This window comes from Parambassis ranga, chromosome 5 (genome assembly GCF_900634625.1).
Source record: "Parambassis ranga chromosome 5, fParRan2.1, whole genome shotgun sequence".
NCBI lineage: Eukaryota > Metazoa > Chordata > Actinopteri > Ambassidae > Parambassis > Parambassis ranga.
The window spans coordinates 9,397,676-9,416,331 of record NC_041026.1 but is presented as its reverse complement, the minus strand read 5'-3'; the positions used below and the strand labels follow the sequence as shown (position 1 = coordinate 9,416,331).

Below are 18,656 nucleotides of genomic sequence, written 5' to 3'. Positions count from 1 at the left end.
TGACCTACTGCCCTCTGAATCACATGACCCACAGAAAAAACTCACAAAGAGTTCTCTGATGACAGCGGAGAAAGAGGGGAGATCCCCGGCCTTCAGTAAAAAAAAAAAAAAAAACGCCCAGCGAGGCAGCTCTCTCCTTCCCCGGACAGATTTATACACAGCTTCTTCATATCATTGCAACCAGGAATGCCTCCCACATATAGAGACTTGTTATATTCATGAGAAAACACACATTAGCCCGCAGACAATGAGAGAGGAATCAACAAAATCACTGCAGGAAATATCAGAGAAAATGTCATGTGTGGTTCAGAGCTGAAATCCTTACAGCCATGAGTGCAGAGTGACTCCCGTCCTTCCACCACAGCCTCACTATAAAACCAAAATGTAATTTAAAAAAAAAAAAAAAAAGCAGCCATGATGGCTTTCAGTGCCAAACAGAGGAATGTTCTCGTCTTGCCAAGTCAGTCGTCTGACTTCAATCTAACTGGTCATGTGCTGTACTCGATAAAGACCAGACAGACAGAAACAAGAGAGAACTACAAATATTAAAACATTCAAAGCTGCACTCATCTGTTCGGTCGTTGACATTTTGATATCATTCTTACCCTTTCATGGTGAGCCCATGCAAACTGCTGCTGACATCAGCCAACAGGCCTTTAAAGTTCCAGCCATGTTTCAAACCAATTTCAGCTCAGACGGTTCGGACCGGTCACAAACATTCATCAGCACTTGACAGCTAATAACACAGAGGCGCCATTGAGGCTCTTGAATATGTCACACATGTCATTGCTTGTATTGGTCCATCCAGGTGTCTGGTGATACCAGCCTGGCCGTCTCCCTGGGGAAATATCTGCTCATTTATCTGCCAACAGCTCCGCTACATTCACCAGCTTGTACACAGTTTCCTTGTAAACATCCCAGAATTTGAAAGCGACTGGCCTCATCAAGAGCGTTTAAGGCAACCAATGGGAGTAGCATGAAACCACAAAGGCAGGCAATGTGTCAATAACATCAGTCATGTGACTTTCACTGGGGATCCACCTAAGGAGGGCCTGAACATATAAAACAAACTCCAGCAGCAGCAGAAGTGATGAGGTCACACAGGGGAGTGAAAAAATGTCTTTAGAACACTTTGCCATGAGTCCAGAAGTTCCTGGATACACCATGATCTGTGGTGCAGTGGTTAGCTCTGTCGCCTTACACCGGTTCGAGACTGGGGCCTTTCTGTGTGGAGTTTGCACGTTCTCCCTGTGCCTGCATGGGTTTTCTCCGGGTGCTCCGGCTTCCGCCCACATTCTAAAGACATGCTTATGGTCGATTAGTGACTCTAAATTGCCCTGTGATGGACTGGTGACCTGTCCAGGGTGTACCCCTCCTCTCACACTGCACTGCTTCGTCTTGAAGAAGATGAACCCCACTATTAACTCATCCTTTAAACAATGAAAGAACGTCCTAATTTAAATGTAGATGGGTCAAAACTCCACCCTAAACTGTCAAGAACACAATCTAAAACTAATCTAAAGCCAGATTAACATTTTCAGTCACTTTGTGTTACCATTTGGGGTCACTAATGAGCACAAATCAATACTTAATCTCCAAAGGGGAATCAAAGAATCCCTCTGTTGCTTTGAAATTTAATTACCAAATTTTTGTCACTCTTTACCCCCTTTACTTTCTCTCCCACCCACGCCCTTGAGTAACTGCTTTCACCATCTTTCTCCTCCTCTTCCTCCCTGCATCCTGACTCCTCCCCCTCAGTGCAGCCGGGTGTCCACTCAGCCTCCCTCCTCTTCATCAGACAAGTGTCTCCTCTCAGCTCTGTTGCCTCTCACAGAAAGGACAGCGGTGCAGGTAGGAGTCTGTTCCATTAGTTGTCTCAACTTATTTTGTAACTTTCTGAACTGACAGCTCATTTTAAGAGAGGTCAGGCTACTGAATAAAATGTTTAGAAAGCCAAGTTTAAAGTAGGAAAATATCCTGCTTTTGTCTGTTTGCTAACCACAGGAAAGGCGTCAGATAGGAAATAACTCAAGAAGATTTCTGTGTAGAAAAAAAACCTTGGAGCAAACTTTGCTAGAGGCTTAAAGCACTTTCGGACAGTTTTATTTATCCTCAGGATGAACCAATTAACCTTTTTTCTTTTAGAAAATCAAAAATGTAGAGCTGCGTCCTAGCTCGTTGGGTTGTCTGAGGTCAGGGTTGTTAATGTTCAAAACAAAATGAAGGGAATTTCCTGTTTATCCAGTGATCCAGTTGATTACAGTGTGGCTGACACATCTCTAACATCCCGTCATGATGTGGCCACAATTAAAACACACTAAGCAGAGTGTTTGTGGTGTCCATACAGAGTCGGCCTGGCACTATCTGAGCCACGCTAGCAGCTACTTTGCATTTTACAGTAAGGACTGAACAGCTCGTCACATATCTGAGGCTGCAACAAAAGCAAAGAAGGAAACACAACTCCTTTTATAGGTATTGTTGCATTTAGCCTCAAGTGTTGCAGATGGCTCCTGTCCTCTCACCAACAATGATCTGAGTGTCATATATACAGTGCATGAGAAATGTACACAAGCTGTGTGTGTGTGTGATCACAGGATGCCTTTCGGAGGAGGAAACAAGTGCGGCTGCTGCCAGAAAACGGTCTACTTCGCTGAGGAAGTGCAGTGTGAGGGGAAGAGCTGGCATAAATCCTGCTTCCTGTGCAGTGAGTGTTACATTTTGTCCTGGTAATCTTGCTGTATTTGTTCACTGAGTCTGTTAAATCATGAAAAGTGGCAGGAAGGAATGCAGAGTGTTTGGCATCAGGGTAGGAAAGTGAGCATCCGCAGGTTTTCACTCAGACGTCCCAGTCCTTATTTGGATCCATGTGGAAACGTGACAGAGGTTTCCTTATATGGCTGAGGAAGGTACACACACGCTCTCCCTCCCTTCAGAACAGACAAGTATTTATCTGAGGCAGCAGCACAAGCCGTGGTTATGCCATTTTCCTTTTTTAAAATGTCATGTAGTGATGTCTGTGGAGAAACAGCTGTAAGCTAACAACAGGACAAATGAATGATTCCTTCATTATTTTTGCCATTAAGTGGTCTGTAAGAAGAACCTAGACAGCACAACTGTGGCAGTTCATGTGGACGAGATCTACTGTAAATCGTGCTATGGCAAGAAATATGGGCCAAAAGGCTACGGCTTCGGAGGAGGAGCCGGCACGCTGAGCATGGACACAGGAGAGGGACTTGGAATCAAGCCTGAAGCGTGAGCACAGCATCTCTGCCTCCACTCATTTTCACCAATAAACAACACAGAGTACACCATAACCTGATTATTATCACTGTGCAACACACAACCTGCACATAAACTGGAATAAAAGTTATTTAAAGAACATAATTTTTTCCCCCTCCAGACAAGCTCCTCACCGTCCCACAAATAACCCCAACAGCTCCAAGTTCGCCCAGAAAGCAGGAGGCTCAGAGGTGTGTCCTCGATGTGGGAAAACTGTGTACGCAGCAGAGAAGGTCGTCGGGGGCGGCAACGTAAGACCGATCAAAACTCTTATCTTGCTTCATTAAAGACTCTTTTAGCATTCTGCTGAAACAAACTCTTTCCTCTGTCATCAGTCGTGGCACAAGGCCTGCTTTCGCTGTGCCAAGTGTGGCAAAGGACTGGAGTCCACCACCCTGGCTGACAGAGATGGGGAGATCTACTGTAAAGGTGTGTGCACCATACTGACACAGTTCAGATATGATGGGCAGAATATTGGATGTGATTAATTCCTGGTGTCACTGCCCAGTGAAAGAGTAAACAACACCTACTTGACACTTCTTAAATGTGAGAATGTGTTGATATGTTAAAGCCTTCACAGAGGCGCCAGTCAGGGCCAGAGGCATCCGGATTTTAGGTTAATTGTCTGTCCATCCTCTATCTTGTTAAAGATAGGGGAGGAGATTTCATTCTGATGCACTTTTTGTTAAATTAGTGTAACTTCCCTTTACAGTCCGATAGCAACCAATTAGTTCGGCAGTTTTGCATTAAAACGAAGAATATGAATCATCTGTGGAAGCTATAAAATGCTAAAAACATCAGCCAATCCTCCGGGTGGATCCTGCACGGAGTATTGGCTGGTTGTCACTCTCTTCCTGCTCTGCACGCACCAGAGAGGTACGTGCATGATGGCCGAAGTCACAGACTGGTTGGGAGACGTGGCTTTGGGGTGAACTCCGAAAGAAAGGGGCGTGTGTTTAATTTCAAAATCTGGCTGACTCTCACTGAGTTTTCAAAATCTCCTACCCTACCTTTAACACGATCTCTCAGAAACACCTTCATGGAATTTATTTACATTTTTGCACAAACATCAAGTTTGAAATATTTGTCAAAAACACAATTGAGTGATTATTGTTGTTCTTGCAAAACATAGTTTGTCCACCAGAGGGCACTGATACGTTCATATTTTGAACTGCTTAGAAAAAGAAATATCCCACAACTCTGTCACACACTTATTCAGACATTTGGACTTGCCACAAGACGGCTGCATGACAGTAGCATGTCATGATGGTTCACTGTCCTGTTTTAGGTAATAGAACAGGGTCAGATGATAGGACGAATCTATAAGCAAGTCGCTGAGGCCTTTTCATCCTTTGGCCCATTTTAACGCCCTACCTCCTTAAACATTTAAGTACTAAATGATGAACACAAAGTCTAATGAAACTGGTAAACAAGTAATAGTGTAGCTGATTAACAACAATGAAGCTGTATTCAGTGGTCTCTGGCTTATCGAATAGTGCCGAAAAGCCTGATCTATTCATCTATCAACAAGATACTACAGTAAAACACTGCTGTGCTCCTTCGTGATTTACAGATCATGATGAGGTGTGCTTCATCTGATCTGAGTCAGTATGCTAATCAGAAAACATATCGCCCAAACATATGATGGAACTGAGCCATCCGTGCTGTCTTACTGTGACATGTGTCGGTGCTGTGAATGAAACCTTGGCTAGTGATTGGACCAACCATCTCTCTATCAAAGTCTCTCGCTATTTAAACAACGAATCAAATCCCTTCTTGCTGCAGTCACGTGTTATTATGCACATCATTCCTCACTCATTGTAATTTCATTCACAGGTTGCTACGCAAAGAATTTTGGTCCCAAAGGCTTTGGCTTTGGTCAGGGTGCAGGAGCTCTGGCTCACTCCCAGTGAAGCCTGAGGCCTGGCCCCCACCTGGGACTGACATCTGGTGCGCTCCGATAATGCTGATCCCAGGATCCTTCAGTCGATAGCTCGCCTGTTTCTACTCTGCCCTTTCACTCCAGCTTCAGGCAACAAGAAATGACACCCGACACTAAGCAGACTCTGCTCTTCACGCTGTGCTGCATTAGAATCCAGTGCTTCACTTGTGAATGTTATGTGTTAGTTAACAAGCTGGCTGACAAATTAAACTGCAAAAGAGACACACACGCTCAAAAGATAACAGAGGTCTGATGAGTGAGGAGTTTCATTAATTCAAATTAAAATCAGAACAAAGGGAAGGCAGACAGCTTCACCGACAGTCAAGCCTTTCTTCATATCTAACGTTGTACATACATGCTATGATTTGCTGTGACACAAAATAAATCTCAGGCACACAACTCTAGGCTGCATTTCTGAGGTGTTGATCTGATAAAAATCAGCGTGTCCCTGATTATCATTCAAACGCCAGCTGTTGTGATGAACAACAGAGTCGTAGTGTTCAGCGCCGTCTCTGGCCGCGCCGCCGAGCTGGCACACAGCACACAGCCTCTGGTTTTGGCAATGATTACAACATGTGTGAGTCACATCACCAACAAAACCGGACCACAAAGCCAGACAAAGATGAAAGCATTATACTGAGATTCACCATGAGTAACTACACTCTATGCGCTGTTCTGTCCTTAGCATTAGTAAATGTCCTGCTCAGAGTTATGAAACAATGCTGAAGCTTGCTCACCAGAGAGGGCCTGACGTCACATGGTCAGGTCACATGTTCAGGTCACATGGCTAATCACCTGTGGTAAAGGTGCCACTTATAAGTGAGGACAGAAAGCTTAATGTTATATTCTCTAACATGTGCACTAGTCAAAGGTTTAACACTTTCATTCAGTATTTTTATTACTTAAGACATGAAAACAAAAAGTGTTCAACAAACCAGAATATGTTTTATATTTAAGATTCTTCAAGGTAGCCACCTTTTGCACACTCAGCTACTATTCAGATCCATATTAAGGTCAGAACCACCTAACTAAGTAAAAACAAACCAATCACTTTGTAAAGACATGAAGCCCAGAAAAATGTCAAGAACTTTAAATGTTTCCTCAAATATGAAAGTGGGTCTCATGTGGACAACCCCAGGAAACAAAAACCAAAAGGAGCAGTCCATTTGAGCCACCAGCTTTAGGAACCACAAATGAACAGCAGCTCAGATCAGAGCCAACATAAAATGGTGACACATCTCAGCATCGACCGTTCAGAGGAGGCCGAGTGCAACGACACCTCTACTGAGGAAGAACAACAAGACGCACAAGAAATGAGACCAAATGTGAGAGTTTTGGTTCCACCATGTCCTTTCAGAAGCAGAGAAGATGAGCAGGTGGTTTCTAAATGTGCATGAAGCATGAAGGAGGGGGGGGGGGGGGGGGGGGTGAGGGGTGTGAGCTTCAAGGGCGACACTGCTGGTGCTGTATTTAAAAATTCCAGGCTTAGCCAACATGGCTGCCACAGCTGTATTTTACCTGGTTTGTGCTTAGTGGGACCATCAACACGACAATGACCCCAGACACACCTCCAGCTGGCCTTCAGTCATCTGACCCAAACCCAAATCAGATGGTTCGGGATGAGCTGGACCGCAGAGAGAAGGCAAAACGGCCAACAAGTTCGCAACATCAGGAGAGACCACTGTACTGTAAACTGCTTTATAAGCTTTTGGCATATGTGCATGCGTGAGTCAGTGAACAGTCTCCCGGAGACACCGCCACAAACGCACACAGGGCACTTTGCTAATCCTGCTGCCATATATACTGTGGAATTATAATCAGCTGCCATGATCCCTGGATGTCAGAGACACATCACTGACTCAGCGGGGCAGAGGACACAGAAAACCACAGATACATGTGAATAACCTGTGTGTAGAGTCTGCAGCCTGGTGGCTCATTAGGCGGGACAGACTCATCACTGACAACACGAGCTCCATCCTCTCTGGCAGCAGAGAATCGATTAGAGAGTATTGACAGCACCAGCAGGTGGCGCTTGTGGTGCAGAAGAAATAAGCATTGGTTCATTTACAGCTGCTGATTTGAAGCTGTGTGTGTGTGTGTGTGTGTGTGTGTGTGTGTGTGTGTGTGTGTGTGTGTGTGTGTGTGTGTGCGCGCGCGAGACCTCCAGGTCAAAGCTGCTGCATCAGCCTAACAAGTGTTACTGTAACACAAGCACAGCCCAGACAAGGCTGATTTCATGGATTAATTTGCGCGCACACACACACACACACACACAATATCCACGTCCCACCATCAGAGAGTGGCAGCATCACATGGAGCTAAAATTTGTCTATGTTTAGTTGTGAGGCCTTCGCCAAATGCACACTGGAAAATGCATTCCAACCTTCAAACCACGGCTTAGCATTGTCTGCAGCTATTATCCTAATCAGACCAAGGGGGCCCGGCAGCTTCAGAGGGGACGGGGCCAAGCACTGCTGTCAGTGACCACAGAGGATCTTAAATCATCTACACAGCAACAAGACACACTTATAGCTGCTTTACATCTGCAGGAAACAAAGAGAGTGCTGCCAACAGATCTTATGTAGGGTTACTGCAGGTCACTCAGTCAATAAACAACTGACGAGGACGCTGGTACACAGAAAAGTTCACAAATTATTATAATAAAGATGAACATTTATCTGTCACCTCAACACGAGAAGCACCACAATCACTGAGACCACCACCCACCCACCCCTCACTCACCCCCTCACTCACCCCCTCACTCACCCCCTCACTCACCCCATCTGTCTGTCTGTGTTCTTCTATTTAAGTCTGCTTGTGAGAGAGAGGAGGGACAAAGGGGAGCAGGAGATAAAAATCCTGCTGAGTTCTTGTCTGCATCACTTTGTATCTGTCTGCATCCACAGCATCAGCACAGAGAGACGAGGTAAGAGACATCGTTACTGCTCTGAATATGAGACTCTTTCCTCCACAGTCAATAATTGTTTTACTGTTATTTTAAAATAACTTGTTGATTCTCAGGATATAACAACTGTCAAGGTGACGTCTTTTTAAAGAGCAATGTTATGGACAAAACTGTGTGATTTTATTTAAATAATCATATTTTACTACCATCAATGCACTCATCACTTCACTCAGTTACAACCACGACTCTGCAGCTCACTAAAATCATATCACTGTATTCTTGTTTAGTATCCAGAAATCCTTTTTCTAAATAAAAACACAACAGTATTGATCGCTAAAATGACCAATATTGATGAATAGGTCCACATAAATGTAATTTTGAGCTTCAATGAATTGAGAAAAGTCATTTTAAAGCATAAATAAAAGTTTAAACTGCTACATTTTGATGAATTTCTCGAGGTAATCCAACATAAATCTCTTTGGGGTTGTTGAATAATTGACCAAACTTACAAAATCTCAAATCATACTGCCATCCTGCAGTATGTAATGTTGTTTATTATGAGGTCAGATCTCCTTAAGTCTAGCTGAGCTCTGTTCCAAGAATCCAGCACTCGGTCTATATTTGTGTCTTTATCCGGGAAAAGTGGGGGTGAAGGCGGGAAGCGTTATCTCTTTTGGATTAGCTGCCATGTTGGGAGGGGGGGGGCTTGCTTTTTCCTTGTCTGCCATCACTTTGCTTTTTGGCAAGCGAGTATACAATCAGCACCGAGAGGCGACTGGATGACTGTGTCCAGCCTGCCTGATGAGTATGAACGATTGATAAACAAAACGTGTTAAAGTCAGGTCCATTGAGTAACTGCGAATCCTCATATATATATATATATATAATGTATATTTCCAGTGTTGTCACAGTATACAGCCGTCTGTGGTGGAATGAATGTATAGGAGGCTAAAATGGAAACTTCAGTTAAGACCCCATTGGGGCTCTACACGGGCCCAAGTGGTCCCCACAGTCCAGCACTTCAGAGGCAAAAGGTTTATTTTTGTCTTCCAGGGGGGAACCTAAATAGCCACGATGCCTGAGAAAGCGTAAGTGTATTGTGTGTCTGTTATTGTTTCCACTGCCAAACGAGTGTGTCACACCGCAGATGAGATTTTATCAATAGAAACACAAATTAACAGGTTTCCAATCATTAACATTCCTACTTTCTATTTGTGTGCTTTTCTACAGACCAGAGGTAAGATTTACACACACACACCACACAAAATCACTCAAGACCAACAAAATATGATGCAAAGATTAAAAAAAAGTTTTGTTTTTTAGAGAAAATCTAAAATCTCAGCTTCCCGCAAGCTCATGCTGAAGGTGAGTTCTCTGCATCCACCAGCAGCCTCAGTCCCAACAGTGAGATAAATACTGAGTGTGCGTGTGTGTGTGTCTGTGTGTGTATGTGTGGTCAGAGCTTGATGGTTGCTAAGGCCAAGGAGGAGCTGGAGGAGGAGCTGGCAGAGAAAGAGGAGCAGAAAGAAAAGTACCTGGAAGAAAAAGCTCCTCCATTACACACAGCCAGCCTGTCCCTATCAGAGCTGAAGGTGAACACTTAGCTCTGCATGCTAACGCTACGTTTGACCCCTTCAAAGAGCGGCGGCATCACTGCAAAACGCATCTGCTTTCTTTATTCCACGCCACGCAGACATTATGTGCGGAGCTGCATGCCAAAATAGACGTGGTGGATGAAGAGCGGTATGACATCGAAGCAAAGGTCTCACACAACAGCAGAGAGGTAACAACACACACACAAAGTTAAGACAACGACAAAACATGTCAGCCACAATCTCAAAGCCTCTCTCTCTCTCTCCACACACACACAGATCAAAGATCTGAACATCAAGGTGCTGGACCTGAGAGGAAAGTTCAAGAGGCCTAACCTGAGGAGGGTGAGGGTCTCTGCAGACGCCATCCTGCGCTCCCTGCTGGGCTCCAAACACAAGGTCTCCCTGGACCTGCGAGCGAACCTCAAGTCTGTCAAGAAGGAGGACACAGAGAAGGTGGGGTCAGGAGACACACATGACATGAAGACAGACATTTGTCCATATATTTACACAGCGTCTCCAGCTGATACTCATCCAACATGACTGACGTTATTTATAGAAAAGATCAATGGACACCTTTGGAGTTTAAAAACCTCTACAATATGTATATTAAAGTCTTTTACAGACTGTTGTTAGAATTAAAGGATTATTCTGTAAATTCTGAACCATAAAAACCATCAAACACAGTGGACACTGATTTATAACATCTTCTCTGCAGGAGAAGACAGTGGAGGTGAGCGACTGGAGGAAGAATGTGGAGGCCATGTCCGGCATGGAGGGCCGCAAGAAGATGTTTGACGCAGCCAAAGGCCCAAACCAGTGACCTACAGACTCTGAACTGCAACAATAACTACCCAGGATCACAGAAAACGCTTTGGTGTTTTATATTTTTGGCTCTTTGGTTTTGTTTTTATCACTGAAACAATAAAAAGCACATGGAGTCTGTCTTCTGTTGTCACTGTTCGACAGAAACACACGTTCCTCTGAATGTAAAACCGCTGTTTTACCAACACAGCCACACGTCCAAGCAGAAAACAGAAGACTGTGGGTGCAGCAGTGGGCCATACCTCTGCGCCACAGAGTGATGTTCTGTGAGAGGTCCATGCCGAACCTGCCGAACCTGCCGAACCTGCTGTACAAACACACTAATCCGTCCTGCGGCACCATGACGGGGCCTGCATGGAGGGTGAAACCACTACACGTGATGCTGCACAGGTGAATTTGAGTGAGGTTTAAACCGCGCGCTTCAGTGAAGGGTGCGTTTTAATGCGGAAGCAGGAACAGCGCGTCACGTGTCCGGAACAGGCGTGTCTGGAGCAAAAGTGGGCGTTCCCTACCTGCTGTATTCTTAAAGGCACAGTTCACCACAAATCCAAACATGGACTTGCTGATAAGGCCGAGTTCGTTTGTTTGTTTGCACTTTGAGTTCTGTAAGCATCCCGTTTACTACAACATTTAAAATCTTAGTTCATGTCTCTAAAGCTGAAAATACTCTTGGGGGGTAAATAAAAACACTGCAGGTCACAGGAAATAAAAAAAAACAACATTGGATTTTTAGGGTGAACTGTCTCTTTAAAATGAGGGGAACCATTATAGGCTAAGGCTGCTGTTTGATGACCTCCCATGATGCTCTGAGCTCCTCTTCATCTCCTCTCTCTCCTGCTCTTTTCAAGAATCAAGAATCTTTATTGTCACTATGCATAAGGCACAATGAAATTTTGTTCAGCGGCTCTTGGCTTAGGCACACAGTAAAATAAAAAAGACATGCTTCAAATCTAAAAACCTAGATAAATATCAAATATTAAATATTTACATTTTTAATAACAGGTTCATTTGGGCCAAAACCTCAGGTGCGGCTCAGACAAGGAGAATAATGACCCACTGCTGCCCCAACATCAAAATATCTTTTTAGCTTCTGCTCTAAGAAGAGAAGCCATATTGATTATGAATCTTCATCAAACGTCTGAGTTCATCCTAAAGATGGAAAAAAAATCTAAATATCCTCCTCTATCACATGTTTAATCTAGTGTCCATCCTCACTGAATCCTGTGAATCCTCTGAATGTATTGATACACATGGACAGGAACAAATGTGCAGCTCTTCTGCCACAAGATGGCAGTATCGACTCGCAGCTCAGTCAACTGAACCATGTGATTTAATCTGGCAATTTTAGGTTTAAAAAAATGTTGAGATGAGCATTGAACATTTGACGTGGGTGTTTGAGCGGAGGACTGCTGCCACGCAGGATTAAATGGAAGAAGGCCTGAGGGCTTTCTGTGTGCCACACAGGCAGGGTGTGCAACAACACAATCAGGAAGAGACGGATCCTTCAATCAGAGGAAGGAAGCTGGAAGTCAGCGCTGTGATTGGCTGAGGTCCTAGCCCTACCCTGCACCACTCCATGGATATTTATAAGTGAAATAAAGTTTAATTCTCTTCTCTCTGCTGAGCCTGTGTCATTGGAAACTTGCTCACATCTTGTGCCAAAATGATGACTAATGAACAGAAAATGTTCCTGTTGGTGAGCGTGAAGCTTTCAGGCCTTCCTCATGTGCATTACAAACACTTTACAAAGAAAATGGGCCAAAAACCTGACGTTTCACAGAGCAACGAATATGATTCTGTCATACAAGAGCCACACGTGGAAAAACAAAGTTTACTGTGCTGATCAGGAACAAGACTCTTTTGGAGAATTTCTGAAACTTAGTTGGCACCGTCTGTCTTTGTGGAGTCATCCTGGGATTTGAACCCATCTTCCTGGTCTCCATTTAAGATTTTTTTGAATCATGACATGCAGAAAAATAAGCTAAAAAAAGATCAGAGCGCTCTACCTTGAGCCACAAACGTCAGATTTACCGCACCTCGCATGAACGACATGACACACGATGATTTAGTTGTTTCCGTACAGTAAGTGCCTGCAGGTACAAGTCTACAAACACACAAGCCATCCAGAGTTTGTTTGCCTTTCTTTGTATACTGCTGTAATAAACAGATTTCCCTGTAAGGGTAATTTAAATTCATCTTAAATCCTCCACCAGGATTGTCTGTATTTTGCTGGTTCTGCTTCATGGTGAACAGGGTCCTGCTCCGCTGCAGTAACAACAGGGGGAGCCGCAGAGCCGAGGCCTGGTAGAACCTCAAAAATGGAGGCTGGACCACATGGACTGTGTCCTCTCTCCTGATCTCATGGAGGAAGCTGAGCACAGAAACCATTTGTAGTGTTGTGCTTTTGATTGAACCCAAATGATCAACCTAACAATCAATAACTTTGGCTTTAAAAGGGTTAAATGCTCCAAACTATTATCTAACATAGGTCTATTAAATGACTCAATTATGTAACCAAAACATTACCCTAAACACTTGAGGCAAAGCTTCATTTTGGAGACACTCGTGACTGGACTTGAACCAACTCGGTTTTTAAAAAACTGCATCAACATGTCCGTAAACAAAGCCAGAGAGTCACTGGAGCTGGAAACTCCCGACACACATTTACTGTTACGCTTTGGCTTCAGCTCAGCAGAGACATCTGTCGAGTCATAATCCTGACTGTGTGGTCAGATACGACGTTAAAGCAAACACTGGGAGTATCAAAAGGCTTGGCATGGTCATAAATTGTGTTATTGATAACATGTTATTACAGGTAGGACCGAGGGCAGAGGTGCCAGATAAAAGGAGGGCGAGGTGAAGACAGAAAAGGGTGTGAAGCGTATTCAGGCACTTCCTTGGCAGCCGGCTGTGGGAATTAGGCTGAGTTTAGTGCATTACACTCATATGAGAATGTGGAATTTATTGGCAGAATCACAATAAAAAGTATTTATTTGCTCGGACGTGGGGCGAGCTGTGCCTTTGTGTGTCCATGTGTGCAGGTTTAGAGGGATTATTTCTAACCTATACCTCATGTCTGGCTGACCTGTGACACTGAAACATTTAGAGAGCAATAATCCCACGCTGTTCACTCCAGGTTTTGAAAAAGGTAAAAATAGACAACGCAAGTCCATGGAGAATGCATGTTTTCCCATCCTAGCTGAAGCTATCTGCCATCTGTTTGCAGGTATGTGCCCACCCATTGTAGACATGGGCAGCTCGCCGCCATGTGATCCACTACTGGGTTTAAAAGCTTATGGCCCACAGAGAAGGACACAGCACACAATTCCCACACTGAGCCCTGTCAGAAGCAACACATCGCACCGTCCGAGTAAGTCTGGCTGCACCTCTCTTTAAACTACGACCAGTGCTGCTGCCGCTGTTTGATGATCAATGCTCTGATGCAGATCATCTCTTCTCTTCCAGGTGCTGCATCTTAAACATGTCAGACACAGAAGACGCCACATATGAGTGAGTACCATGATTCATTTCTGCAGAAGGAACAGTGACAGAAAATCCATTCTCACACACTTTCGTTCTTTCTTTCTTTCTTTCTTCAGACGTACGTGAGCTTGATGCACATGCCAGATAAGTGCTCGCAGATTGTAGTTGCAGATCCAGGCAGCTCTTCTTTTTTGCATGTATGATGATTATGTTGCATGACCGTGCGGTAGATGCTCAGATTTACTGTGAATCACTGCTGCCGCTGACCTCTGCTCTTTGCCTCTCTATGTGGTGTGAAGGAGAGGAAGATATTGTTGGTATGTACTATAACAATATCGATGAATTCTAAATGCATAAGAACTTTTTTTTCCTGCCATTTTGTTTCCCGCATTTAAACATTCTTGGTGACTTAACACGCTGCATCTGCCAAGCTGCCGGCTTCAGCTCGCCGTATTTTTGGTGCCACTGTAGAGAGGCAGCTGCTGTCCTTCAACTTTTCTGCCAGGCTGACCTTTGTCCTCCGAGTCAGTCCTCCTCTCTGACAGTCTGAGACTGGAGACAGTTCACCTGGTATGAATATCCCAGAGGATCTGTCCTTTTCAGTTCCAATGGCTCACATGGTTGCCATCAAAGAGATAAAAGGTCTATTTCTGCCTTCCTTTGTGAGGCCGTGCACTGTACAGCGCTGGCTGTGAGTGAAACTGAGCAGCACCTGTCTCCCTCTACGTGGAGGCCAGTCACTGTTAGCGAGCAATGTAGGTCAGCTTATGTTCTCAGTGGAGGGACCGTAGGGAAGATAGCAGCTGGAGCACAATACCTACTTTCATTTTATGCCTGTTAGAGGTCCTCCTAAATGCAGGTAGGTTTACCTTCCGTGCAGTGGGAAGAGGTTGAGTTTCCCTGTGTGTGGCCACAGGGACTAAAAGGCTCGTTGTCATGTTTTTTTTTTTTTTCCTCCCCCAGAAGCTCAGTGAGGGGAAAAATACAGGACTTTGAGCCCAGTGTAAAAGAAGAGGAAGCTTTTTGAACATTTTAAATGTCAAGTTAGCATTTAAATTAAATATGCTTCACTGCTAAAAAGTGGAATAGGTAGATAAAATACTAGAATTATTATAAGTGTTGAGCTACATGAGACTGTTTTGTCATTGATTGCTTGCTAACTTTACATGCTTGCTTTGCACAGAAGAGGAGGAGGAGGAGGTGGAGGAAGAGTTGGTAGAGGAGGAGGAGGAGGAGGAAGGTAGTACTGCTTATGCTAATACGTTTGCATGCCACTTATAAACAGATGTAACTTTGTCCTTAACAACAATAATAGCAGAATAATATTAGTGTTTATATTTGGGCCGTCGTGTCTTTAAACACTTTTCTTTATATATTTGCGGAATTTGTGTTTTAGAGTAAATCGTATTCTAAACCCTGAAAGAGACGAAGGTCTCCATACCATGTCTCTACCTGAGCTCAAACGCAATGTGCCTGAGGGTCCAGCTCCTGACTTACAATTAAAGGCAGCCTGTGTCAATCAATGCAATGCTTCACCTGTCTGAAGCCGTGCTTTATAGGGTCTAAGTAAAAACTGAAAAATACATTACAAAAGAAATTGCATTTCTGAGGAAAATGTCCGAATTAGTCTGCCTGTGTCTGCTGTTGTTGACTTTGCACTGACCCACTCGTCTCTCAGCAGATGCTGCAGAGGAAAATGAAGGAGGTATGGACAGGATATGGACTGAGTCTGAGACTGTGTGTGTCAGAAGATAAATGTTGCTCCAGCATTTCTTTTTTTTAATAATAAACTTTCTTTTTTTCCTGTTGCACAGAGGAGGCCAGGCCCAAACAGAGGTAGGAGTTTTAAATGTTTGCACATTGCACAAGATAAACAGCACAATTCACCGCCAGACACGACTGTCTCCATCACTCCCAGGCCTGGTTTCGTGCCTGGTTTGGCAGCACCCAAGATCCCAGATGGAGAAAAAGTGGACTTTGATGTGAGTTCAAGTGACAGACGTTACACCTGCAAGCAGTTTTACAGCGCTCTCAGCCTCCGTCTCTTCCCATAATTTCAGGATATTCACAGGAAACGAATGGAAAAGGACCTAAATGAGCTCCAGACTCTGATTGAAGCTCACTTTGAGAAGCGTAAGAAGGAGGAAGAAGAGCTGCTTAACCTCACAGATCGCATCGTAGGTTCATATTATCCCACTGTGATTACGTCCAGGAAGTGCTACCTTTTCAGTTCTGCTTTCTTTACCAGGAGAAACGCAGGTCTGAGAGAGCCGAGCAAATGAAGATCAGAGCGGAGAGAGAACGAGAACGCCAGAACAAACTAGCTGTAAGTATCACAGATCACAGGTGTGAGACGATGAGGGACATCTCAGCCGCAGAAGCAACCTAAAAATGCTTGTTCCTCCAGGAAGAGAAGGCCAGAAAAGAAGAAGAAGAAGCCAAGAAAAAGGCGGATGATGATGCAAGAAAGAAGATGATTCTGTCTAACCTGAGTTTCACTGGATACAAGGTGCTGATTCAGCTACTCAATAACACACCACAGCAGGATAGACATCCTTTAAATCCTCATGTACGAGCTGTATTTCTGCCCTGCAGACGCAGACAGGGACGAAAAGACAAACAGAAAGAGAAAAGAAGAGGAAGATCCTTAATGATCGACGTAAAGAGCTCAACATCGACCACCTGAAAGAGGACAAACTCAAGTAGAGCACCGAGTTTATATTCAGTTCACTCCAGGTGTTTGAAGTCTTACCGAGATAACCCACACTTTGTCTGTACGGCTGCAGGGAAAAAGCAAAGGAAATGTGGGACTGGATGCGCCAGCTGGAGGCAGAGAAATTTGATCTTCAGTATCAGTACACAAAGCAGAAGTACGAGGTAAAACACACTATGACAAGCAGACTGGAACTCTGAGGGAGGTTTTAAATCTGCAAGTATGAACTGTCCAAAGATCGTCTCCAAATCTGTACTCACATCTCAAGTTGCTAGCCGGGCAGTCAAAGCTCAAAGACATTAGTCATCAGATCGTTTTATCAGACCGAGCGAGGTCAAGTCTTTGTTTTAATCCATCATGACAGGGGTCAGTTACTGCCTCATGCAAGATCAGAAGGACACACAAAGGCTGTATGTGTAACTATATTTAGCTTTAGCAACTGCTCCTGTGCAACTTCTCCTTAATGTGCATGTTTCTGAATGCTAAAAAAATGAGCTCCTCTTTCCTCAGATCACCGTGCTGAGAAACCGGGTCAGTGATCATCAGAAAATGTAAGTGCACACTTTATCATTGTGTTATTGCTCTGTAACGCTGCATGAAACCAAGTCATGATGCATTTTCTGGAACTCTAAGAAGAAATAAGCAATAATCAATGAATCACTGCTCAGTCTGTCGTGGTGCCAACTCCTGCCGAGTGACCTCATCAAGTTTCCATCTTCTCTGGTTTCACATCCCCTCTGCGTTTCCTACTACAGTCTCTATTTGTTTGAAGCAGCATCAGTAGCAGCTGTTTGAACTGCTGCCCGACAGCAGGGTTAAAGTTTCCTGACACAGAGAATAGGAAAAAAAAAAAAAAAGGAGGGCGAGCTGACGGGAGGTGTTTTCACGTACGTGCACTCAAACTCAAAGAAGGGACGGCTCAACAGCTGAGAGACCTCATGATCTCAGCTGCAACGTGATATCGTCTGTGTTCGTGTGGCTCACAATACAACAGTGACCGAATCCTGCTGCCATCCAAATTATGCTTATTCCTCCTCATGTTCTGCAGGTTGTGCAACAAGGACCGCCAGCTGGTTGTCCTGCAGGATTTAAAGCCAGATGTAATCCACATTTCAGACCAAACAGCAATCATTCATTCACATAACGGACATTGAGCTCATGTAAAACCAGAATTTGTTTCTCTAAAATGTAGCTTTGTTTTCATAGGTAAGCTGCAGAGGCAACAAGCCAGCGTGGCAACAGCAGATAAAGATAGCAGATGGGAATTTATCAGCAAATCCCCAACAGACGATCACTATGAAAAGCTCTTAGTAGCAGCTCCAAGGGGACAAACTCACACTCCAGATTACCTTTCATGCACAAAACACTAAATATATAAACACACAGATATCATATATAACATCTAATAATATGCAAGGTTTGGGCAGCAGTGCAGGTTGGTTGGCTGATATGAGAACTCTTTGCTGACTTTCACTTTGTTCTCAGTTCAAAGGGAAGGAGCAAGCGCGGCCTGAGGAAGTAACATCCACAGGAGGATGAGGGAGAGCAACAGCGTGAACACGTTTTAAAACATGCAAGAACAAAAACGGCATGGCGCGAATGTCATAGGAAGCTCTTCAAATGTTATCCGTGAAAAGATGTGCATGTTCAGAAATGTAGCAGGTTGTTAATAACAACATGCGCATATGAAATAACTGGTTCTTCTTGTGTGTGATTGTGATTAATAAAAACAAAACTGGAAGCAGTGCATGTTTCCTTTGCTTCCTTTAGCAGGGAACTCAGAGAGGAACATGGTGATCATTACAAAAACCACATATTATTTTAATAAGCCTTGATTGACTGATTGGCAGCTTCAGGTTAGTTTACTTTGGCTGAAATCCCACGTTTTATGTGAGAAATAATGCCAGATTTGGTGTG

The 18,656-nt window shown here is 44.1% G+C and overlaps 3 protein-coding genes across 4 annotated transcripts; all 3 read left to right on the top strand.

The window, feature by feature from the left end:
- The first annotated feature begins 1,752 nt into the window (after nt 1-1,752).
- csrp1b (cysteine and glycine-rich protein 1b) lies at nt 1,753-5,625 on the top strand. Its single transcript, XM_028406119.1, has 6 exons — nt 1,753-1,851; nt 2,595-2,704; nt 3,084-3,252; nt 3,401-3,530; nt 3,615-3,708; nt 5,116-5,625. The coding sequence occupies exons 2-6, from the start codon at nt 2,596-2,598 to the stop codon at nt 5,190-5,192; spliced, it is 579 nt and encodes a 192-aa protein (XP_028261920.1). The 5' UTR covers nt 1,753-1,851; nt 2,595; the 3' UTR covers nt 5,193-5,625.
- A 2,437-nt stretch (nt 5,626-8,062) lies between these two features.
- On the top strand, nt 8,063-10,658 carry LOC114435357 (troponin I, slow skeletal muscle-like). The gene is made up of 8 exons (XM_028405011.1): nt 8,063-8,147; nt 9,180-9,214; nt 9,357-9,363; nt 9,450-9,491; nt 9,587-9,718; nt 9,820-9,909; nt 9,998-10,174; nt 10,437-10,658. The coding sequence occupies exons 2-8, from the start codon at nt 9,201-9,203 to the stop codon at nt 10,539-10,541; spliced, it is 567 nt and encodes a 188-aa protein (XP_028260812.1). The 5' UTR covers nt 8,063-8,147; nt 9,180-9,200; the 3' UTR covers nt 10,542-10,658.
- A 3,133-nt stretch (nt 10,659-13,791) lies between these two features.
- On the top strand, nt 13,792-18,321 carry LOC114435356 (troponin T, cardiac muscle-like). Of its 2 annotated transcripts, XM_028405009.1 has the most exons (14): nt 13,792-13,913; nt 14,009-14,053; nt 14,143-14,144; nt 14,326-14,343; nt 15,708-15,731; nt 15,841-15,862; nt 15,945-16,008; nt 16,087-16,203; nt 16,275-16,352; nt 16,434-16,535; nt 16,622-16,728; nt 16,813-16,903; nt 17,250-17,290; nt 18,225-18,321. In XM_028405009.1, exons 2-14 carry the CDS (start codon nt 14,025-14,027, stop codon nt 18,259-18,261), a joined length of 732 nt encoding a protein of 243 aa, XP_028260810.1. In that variant the 5' UTR covers nt 13,792-13,913; nt 14,009-14,024; the 3' UTR covers nt 18,262-18,321. The 2 variants fall into 2 exon arrangements, with proteins under 2 accessions (XP_028260810.1, XP_028260811.1); XM_028405010.1 differs by lacking the exon at nt 14,326-14,343.
- Nucleotides 18,322-18,656: the final 335 nt, after the last annotated feature.